The sequence below is a fragment of the Ursus maritimus genome, unplaced genomic scaffold, assembly GCF_017311325.1.
Source record: "Ursus maritimus isolate PB19 unplaced genomic scaffold, ASM1731132v1 scaffold_3, whole genome shotgun sequence".
Taxonomy (NCBI): domain Eukaryota; kingdom Metazoa; phylum Chordata; class Mammalia; order Carnivora; family Ursidae; genus Ursus; species Ursus maritimus.
Window position 1 is genome coordinate 11,691,448 of NW_024425563.1, and position 9,568 is coordinate 11,701,015.

The following is a 9,568-nucleotide window of genomic DNA, read 5'->3' on the forward strand; positions in this document are numbered from 1 at the left end:
AGAGAGAGAAAAGTGCATTTTGGATCTCCCTGGGCATTTTAAGCATTCTGCTCTTCTTTTGCAAAGTCAGTCTCATTAGAATTCATCCCTGTTTCTGACATCAGTGGTGGCATCTGAGAGCCCATTTCCTCTATTCTCACCACCTCTCAGTCTCTTGTCTCTTGCTGGGCCTTGCCTGGAGATGATTTTACTTCAAATTCCAGTCCAGGGTTAGAATTGGCTTATGTGCAGTTATATGCTCTGTATGGATATTTCAAAATCCCAGGTGAGCTTACACATAAAGTAGGAATGAATTTTAAACTTCACAAACCGAGGGTATGAATAGTAACTTATATTTTAAAAGTAATTAGTTTAGGGCACCTGGGTGGCTCAGTTGCTGAAGCAACTGCCTTTGGCTCAGGTCATGATCTCAGGGTCCTGGGATTGAGTCCCACACCAGGCTCCCGTGCTCTGCGGGGAGCTTGCTTCTCCCTCTCCCTCTGCCTGCCACTCCCCCTGCTTGTGTGCTCTCTCTCTCTCTCTTTCAAATAAGTAGATAAAATCTTTAAAAATAAATAAATAAATGTAGCTAGTTTAATATCTGCATACCCCTCCCTTCCCCCAAGCCACCTGGTGGGTGAAAACATAATACTGGGTAAACTCACTCATTTCATGTTACACTCAGCCCACTCAAGACTTCTCTCCTGCTTTGAGCCTGGATGCTCCTTAAAGGTGGAAGGAAGGCTCCAAGCCAAGTGACCAGTCATCAGCTGTGTCTTTCCCATCTACAGAGTCACCGCCTGCAACCCCCTTTCTTCTCACGGTGACATTTACATACAACATGGCATCTTTTCTTCTCCCTCAGCCTGCCCCTTCTCTTGCTCACTCTCCTGGTGCTAGAGCTCTATCTCTGTATTCAGCTATGTTTGTTGTACTGAATCCCATTACTTGATGGTCGGAGTAGTGTCTCCATGGTGATACAGGCACAAGCCTTCCCAGGGAATCGGCCACCATGTCTTTTTATCTACTTGGCAGGCAAGTTAGAGTTGGCTGGGATAGACTAAATCCTGCTTTTATCTTTTCTGTGTTTGTTCTTATGCTTTTATGAAAAAATTCCCAAGATGATGGTGAGGACACACACACAGCTGTGTGGAGTGCATGCGGAGAGGTCCATATAGATGTTTTCCTTTATCTTAAGTATCTTAAGATGAAAATCTCTCATTTCTAGCCCAATAATCAGCTTTTACCAATTTAAGCTTTCTGGAAATTTTCCATGAAATCAATAAGAAAAGGGAATTGAGTGCTGCCACTGTTTAATCAATTGGAAGAGTTGATAAACTTTCCCAAAGGGTCAGTCACATAATAAAATTAGCAGGTCTATTTATAGGTGAGAAAAACACTAGCATAAAACAAAAATAAGATAAGCCTGTTATCAATAGAGTTAATGTTCCAATTCAGAAATTTCCTGTAGAAAACTAGCTTGGGGGATTTTTATGATGCCAAATTAAGATTTAGGCAATTCAGGATTGTCCATGATAAAACATTGTGGGCACCAAAGATTGAACTTCTGTACTAGGCTTAGAGGTACTTGTATAATAAAAAAAATATTATGTATAAGGTTTCTGATTTTAAATATTAGACCAAACAAATGCACTTAACTTCCCGTTCTTCTGAGACTCCATTAAGGAAAAAAAAAAAAAAAAACCATAATAATTAAGAGAGAGGAGTGGGGATGGCCAAGGGCAGACTAGAGATTTCATCCCATCTCTTGGATATGGACCATCAACGAAAGCATATTGTGGATGAAGTGACATAGAGTATGCTCAGAATATGCGCATGGTGGACCTCTGGAAATGCGGTGGCTGATCAGCTTGCTGAAAGCCTTGAGGTCCCTTGATGTATGTTTCTTAGCGTTGGCTAGTAGGAGTGAGGCAGGGTGTAAAACCAGAGTCATTGCTATAATTCTGTCTGTCATGTAGCTGCTTCAGTGATTCCTTCCAACCCTTTCCCACCACTGCACACAGAACCATTGGCAGCCCCCATGTTGACAATTCTTTTTTTAGAGAAATTGAACACATTTCCAAGGAAGAACTAGGGCTTCCAGTGCAGTTGTTTGCACAGAGAGTAAATTCTTTCTTATTATGACATTTTAGATTTCTAGGCTAATGTCTGATTTTTTACCCACATACCTCAAAAAAAAAAAAAAAAAAAAAAGAAAAGAAAAAGAAAAAAGAAAAGCCATCAGAAGCTAATCCTGATGAACTGAGTGGCCCAGTTACAAAACAGAGGTCCCAATCAGCCTTTCCATTCAAAAGAATGTCCTACTGGGAAATAATTCTTACTTATGCAAAGCAGCCTTTCATTTTCCTTCATGAATTAGTAATCAAGGATTATCAGAAATAGGAGCAAAATTCACAGCCTAAAAGAGAAAGACCAAGATAAACATTCAAAATAAATGACCCCTGCAGAAATAAAGATCAAAGAACACTTAAAAAATTTGAACTCATGTCCTCAGAGAAGGTAGAGAAGATACTATTTTACATCTATAAAATAAGAAAAAGATACTATTTTTTTTAAAGATTTTATTTATTTATTTGACAGAGATAGAGACAGCCAGCGAGAGAGGGAACACAAGCAGGGGGAGTGGGAGAGGAAGAAGCAGGCTCATAGCGGAAGAGCCTGATGTGGGGCTCGATCCCATAACGCCAGGACCACGCCCTGAGCCGAAGGCAGACGCTTAACCGCTGTGCCACCCAGGCGCCCTGAGAAAAAGATACTATTAAAAAGAAAGAAATAAGAAACAAGAAGAAACTTTTTTTTTTTTTTAATTTAAGGGCTATTTTAGAAAGAAAGCATGCATAGGAGCAAGGGGGGGGGGCAGAGAGAGAGGGAGACAAGCAGACTACCTAATGAACAGGGAGCCTGATGCAGGGCTCAGTCCCAGGGCCCTGAGATCACGACCTGAGCCGAAACCAAGAGTCAGATGCTTAACCAACTGAGTCACTCAGGTGCCCCAAGAAGAAACTTAGAAATTAAAAATATGATTTAAAATTACATTCAGCTAATATATGATTTCAGTAAAATTAAGAAGAATTCAAGATAATATCTCTGAATGCTGAGCATAAATCAATGATGAAAAAGATAAAAGATAAAGACACAGATGTTTAATCTGGGAGGCATAAAATCTGACCAAAAGGATTTTCAGGAATCAAATTTAGAGAAAATGAAGAGGAAGAAGTTACTTTTAAAAAATTGGCAAAAATTTTACGAGTGCTAATAAGACATGGTCTTTTGATTGAAAGCCCTGAATTGGTCTTACATAATTTTCACCAAATGGAGCATTTGATACTAGTTTTCTAAGCCATGATCATTCTGCTCTCTTCATCATTATAAGTACCCTGATTTTGTTTAGAGTGGATTAGAGTGGAAGTGTGCACTTTAAATTAAAAATAACTCTTTTATAAATTTCCTTGTCGGGGTCCATATGACCCAATTCTGCCTAGAATGGAGAAGTGATTCCTCAGTGTGTAGCAGCCATCCTGTGATCATGAATAAGAACCTCAGCAACATGATGTGCAGGACAGGAAGCTAGAAAGATCCTGGGTCATTAGTAACTTCCTGGAACATTTTTTTTTCAGCCTCTATAATTCATGTTACATTAAAAAATAGCATTATATGGTCACTTTAGTCCTGGTGAATCACTAAGGATAAAAAGAAGATTCTAAAAACTTCTAAAGAACGAAAATACAAAACCTACAAAGGAAAAATGCACAGGTTGTTTTCACACTTCCAATTAGTAACAACAAATACAAAAAGATAATGAAATTTCTTCTAATTACTCAAGGTGAATTATTTTAGACGTAGAATCATATATTCAATCAACTATCAATCAACAGTGAGGTCAAAAGAAAAACATTTCCCATTTCCAAAGGACCTTTCTGAGGAAATTACTTAGTGGATTTCATTCACCTGAGAGTACCACGATTAAAGTACTGAATTCCTTTGAGTAGGTGGTAAGGAATATACTTACCTCTGGGAGGTGAGAGTGGTCTAAACACATAAAGGAAGGCAGTTGAGCAGGATTATCATAAACCTAAACTAAACTCTTGCATGTTGTTGAGTGAATGATGGAGTGTAAGAAAATAAAATGCATCTGGTTTTTATGCTGGAAAACAGTCTCCTTTTACTTGGATTTATGGATTGTGTCATTGAACTTAATGGAAAGCACTTTTTGGTCCTGAGTCCAATAATAGTTTCAGTAACAACATTAGAAATACTATTTATTGGGACCTCTGGGTGGCTCAGTTGGTTAGGCATATGCCTTCAGCTGGGGTCATGATCCCAGGGTCCTGGGATTGATTGGGTCCTATATCAGGCTCCCTGCTCAGCAGGGGATCTGCTCAATCTGCCCCTCACCCTGCTCTTGTGCTCTCTTACTCTCTGTCTCAAATAAATGAATAAAATCTTTCTTTTTAAAAGAAAGTAAAGCTATTTATTGATTTTCTACATTTAAAATAAATTCATAGGGGCGCCTGGGTGGCACAGCGGTTAAGCGTCTGCCTTCGGCTCAGGGCGTGATCCCGGCGTTGTGGGATCGGGCCCCACGTCAGGCTCCTCCGCTATGAGCCTGCTTCTTCCTCTCCCACTCCCCCTGCTTGTGTTCCCTCTCTCGCTGGCTATCTCTATCTCTGTCAAATAAAAAAATAATAATAATAAAATAAAATAAAATAAATTCATAGGTAAAGCACAGAAGACTGAACTATAGTTAACAGAATAGCATATGACAATATAAAAGAAGCATGTTGCTTTCAGAAGTTAGAAGGTGGAAAAGGGAGAAGTAGTAGAGGGAAGGATAGGAGCACCAACACTCTGTATATAGTATGGAGTTGATAGGCATTGACTATAAATATTAGAACAAAACATTGAAATGTAAAATGATCATTCAGTAATTTAAAAGCAATGAGAGTAAGAGCTAAAAGTAGTAGTGCAATTCTCAAAATTTGGAAGGAGGACAAGGAAACAGTTGAGGGCAATATAAGTGACACTTTGGTCCTCATCTTTTACAGTGATGAGTCAATGGGTGTTGTTTACAGATGGATAAAACAATGCTGTGTGTGTGTATATGCATTCGGAGCTATGAAAGTAGCCACCACAAAAACTAAAGCCAGAAATCAATAGAACTGTTGCTTGTGGGAAGTGGAAATCAGGGTGAGGCAGGAGACTTTTCACAAAAGACCTTTTCAGCATTTGTTTGTTTGTTTGTTTTTTGGCCAAAAGCTGTTTTACTTTGATAATAATAATAATAACTTAAAAAAATAAACTTGAAACAACTCTAATTTCTTAATTCTGTAATATTTGGGTGGAGATTTAGAAATGAGTAATAGTATTATGTTTTTTGTAAGTATTAACAATCTCATTAAAAAAAAAGCCAGGCATGAGAATTGAGGTAAGATGCTTTTAATAGACAGCTTTGTAGCAATCAGGCTATTTCACAAGAAAATAAACCTCACCACATTACCAGAAATAGTGACAAACAATTGTGACTTGTGACATGTACTTCCCCAATTATCTGTTACTCAGTTTTGGAAGCTGCTCAGTGAGCAATCTAATAATTTCCATCAGAATTTTCTCACAGGTGATAGCTTTGATGGTCTATTTCCGGCTGCCCATAATATGTTTTGATACTCACTGACTTAATGTCTTCAGCCCCTGAGAATGTTTATAAAACAGGTTTACCGGTTTTCTTAGCACCCAGTATATTATTCGGAATCCATTTGTTAAGGTACAAGGAAGCATGACATCATTTTGAATATCAAATACTTTTTTTTTTTTAAACAACAAAATCCTTGATAAAGATTAAATGACAAACAGTCATGAATGTCTAACACGCACACCTGAAACAGTCATGTTCCTTCCTGGAAGACTTGCGTGGTTTCAATAGCAAGTCATATTCAGCTGCTGGTAACTTTTAAGGATGGCACATGTGAGGAGCACTGGCCAACACAGTTAAGTCTTTGGCCCAGTGAGGACTCAGAGGACTACAGATTGTCCTATAGACTGGTTATGAAATGGGGGAGGGTAATTCTCTCAGGGTAGCCCTTTCCACTATGGGTCATGAGTAACGAAGCAGCCCAAAGTCCAGACCTGCCCTGAATAGATTCAAGTGGTAGCATCTATCTCCTAGATTGAACATTTCAAAATTTCAAGGTCTTCCTCACATTTTGTTCTTTTACCTTATTTATCTTGTCTTAGAAGCCCATAGACATAGAAGTTCAAAAACAAGACCCTTTAAGAAGAGTCTCTGTATCTTCTTGAAGAGAAAAAGAAACAGTGTCTCCATTTCAGGATGAATTTAACCCAGTTATTTACAGATGGGAAGAGAAAGTAAAATAAGTTTTATTTGGTGAATTTAATATAGATTGAAGATTGGTGATTCAACATTAGTTGCTACACTCAATGTGGCTTCATTTAATAACAAATATGGCCATCTTAGATGCAGAATATTGCAATAAATAATGGGTACCTATCAATTTTTATATACTGAAATATATCTATAAGACAAATTTCCCCAAGCTAAATTGCCAAATAAAAGTATGTACCTTCATAAGTATTACTAAACTGTACTTGAGAAAGCAGCAATTAATATTTTCATCAATTTATGAGATTGCCTGGTCCTCATAATCACACACAATGTGTTACCAAACTTTTTGACCTTTGCTAATCTGATAGGTGAAAACTTACATCTCAAAGTAGTTTTAATTTTCCTCTTGTTATACGTCAGTCTGAGCATCTTAAAAATTTTTGTTTTAGGTTTTAGAAAACAATCATCTTGAGAACTTAAAAGAATTGTCTCAGTTCCAACCAAAAATTCTGACTTAATTTAGGGGTCAGGCTTGGATGTTGATATTTTCAAAAATTTCTCCCAGAGATTTAACGTGTAGAATCACTGCTTTAGATGGAGCAAGGGGAGGTAGAAATAGAATGCTCAGGTAAATAATGTCAAACATTGCTATGATTGTGCCCATGAAGCAAAAGAGAAAAATGAAAATCAGCCTTCTGTATAAAAAAACACATCAGGTAAAAGGATCAGGTTTGGGAAAGAAAGGAGGTGGGAGGAGAGGGGTCTAGGTAAGGGAAAGGCAGAGCTGGTTGGGCTGGGTGCTGTTGTACTCTGTGGGTGTCAGTCATGGAGTCTGTTCTTTTAGGTAAAGATGAACTTGAGGCTGAAGCCGCTTCCAAGCTCTTCTCAACCCAGGGTTGCCCTGAATCAGCAGAATGGAGTGTCCAGCAGGGTAGGCAGCCATGATGAATCTGCACAAAATATTCCAGAAGCTGTTGACGTCAAAGATGTTGGACATATAGAGAAATAGAGCAACTGCATTGAAAATGTAGAGAATGAGAAAGTAGCTGGTAGCTTTGATGGCCCCCATGTGAGCCTCCATGTTGGGGTCCCTTGAGCCAGTGGCATTGCTTTCCATGTGTAGGGTGTGTCTCTTGAGAGAGATGATCAGTAGGGTGGCTGCAAAGATGAACATGGTCAAAGGAATGAAGATCCCCAGGTTATAGAGAAGAGCCAGGTTGACCATATTGGTCTCAGTGAAGTATTTTTTCTTAGTGGAGTTGGAGGAGGGGATAGAAGAATTGTTACAATACACAGTGTAGATGTCTTTAGAGAAGAGCGCACTGTAGCCCAAGGAAATAAACACTGAAAGCCACAGAAGCTGGGGCATCCATCTGGAAATTCTCCACTTCAGCTTGAGGAAAAGGGGGTGGGAGAAATCAGCAATCTTCACAAAGTAGAAGAAACTGAGCCAGGCAGCAAACCAGAGGCTACAATGATTTAAGAACATGAAACTTACTTTGAACATGTCATATATAAGTTCTTCATTATAAAAACGTGGGCATGTTGAGCTGAAGGTAATCTCTAGCATCATGAAGCTTTGGAGAGCTATTCTGGATAAACTCAAGAAAAACAGGATTCTGCCACTTGTGGAAACTGCCTTATTTTCAATCCATTCAGCTGCATTTATTGCCATAATGAACCCATTTGCAATGATACCAACGATGCATTCAGTTCCTATAATTGTTAAAATCGAGAGGATGTAAAATGGTGACAATTCATTTTCTGGGGGATTGCAGGTTTCAGTCATCTTGAGTTGTTACGCCTCTTTGGTGTCTGCAGGAAAATGTCTCTAGCATTTGTTAGGCAGATCCTTGACAGCTCCACTCTTCATGTCACAGGAGGAAGTCTTTGATGCATCATTTCCAAATTCACTCCATTTGTTTATCTCAGAATTCTTAGCTCTAAATCTGGAGATGCAAATGATGGAAGGATTTGCTTTCTAATCCTCTTTCGTGTCCGTTGGATTTGTTGGTATTGGTTCAGTTATGGGGCCCAGGGGAGGACTTGAATAGACATTTGTTTATAAACCACTAACATGGCATTGAGAGAGCCATGGCCTTGATTTGCGCCAGTTAAGTTGAATGTTTGCCCACAAAGTCACCACTCTTTTTTTTTTTTTTAAAGATGTTATTTATTTATTTGACAGAGACAGCCAACGAGAGAGGGAACACAAGCAGGGGGAGTGGGAGAGGAAGAAGCAGGTTCCTAGCGGAGGAGCCTGATATGGGGCTCGATCCCAAAACGCTGGGATCACGCCCTGAGCCGAAGGCAGATGCTTAACGACTGTGCCACCCAGGCGCCCCACAAAGTCACCATTCTTTTTAAAAAAGATTTTATGTATTTATTTGAGTGAGTGAGAGATAGGGAGTGAGAGCTGGGTGGAGGTGCAGAGGGAGAGGGAGACACAGACTCCCAGCTGAGCAGGGAGCCGGATGTGGGGCTCAATCCCAGGTCCCTGGGATCATGACCTGAGCCACAGTCAGATGCTTAATGACTGGGCCATCCAGGTACCCCACCAAGTCACCATTTAACTTAGTTTCACTTGTGACCTCAGGGAACTGACTGAAAAAAAAGTAATAATAACAAATTCAAAGACATATAGAGATAGAGACATATAGTTCTGATTATGTGCTAGGCACTTTTCAAACACTTTATATTATCACATTTAAGCCTTACAGCAACCCAATGAAGAACATTCTTTTTTTTTTTTTTAAACTGTGCTTTTATTATCTACATTTTGCAGATGAGGAAACTGAGGCCGAAGTCACACACCTAGAGAGAGACAGAGTTGGGATTCTAACCCAAGTTACCTGGTAACTTTCAATCTCCCCCAGAAATGTTGCCTTAACTGGTCAGTCAGGAATTTTCTGGTCAGTGATGAGGTTGTGGAATATAGGTGAGGTTCAGTGGGGTGGAATCTGGAGCCGACAACCAAGAAAGAATTCTTGAGGTGTCTTTGGTGCAAATGATGGTTTATTAAAGCAGGGGGACAGGACCCGTGGGCAGAAAGCTGCTGCCCCAGGTTGTGAAGGGTGGCTGATTATATACTATGGGGTTGGGGGACTAAGGAAAAAGGGAGGTTTCGAAAGGATTTTCATATGTTAAAGAGACTCACAGGATACTGGAGGCCTTTCCATTGTCAAGTTAAGGTTGTTTTTCCCTCTAGCAAGGCATTCACAGGAAGAT

General features: G+C 39.5%; 1 protein-coding gene across 1 annotated transcript; it reads right to left on the minus strand.

Moving 5' to 3' along the window:
• Nucleotides 1–7,126: 7,126 nt before the first annotated feature.
• Nucleotides 7,127–8,492, minus strand: TAS2R39 (taste 2 receptor member 39). Its single transcript, XM_008697308.1, has one exon. The coding sequence runs from the start codon at nucleotides 8,127–8,129 to the stop codon at nucleotides 7,164–7,166; it is 966 nt and encodes a 321-aa protein (XP_008695530.1). The 5' UTR covers nucleotides 8,130–8,492; the 3' UTR covers nucleotides 7,127–7,163.
• Nucleotides 8,493–9,568: the final 1,076 nt, after the last annotated feature.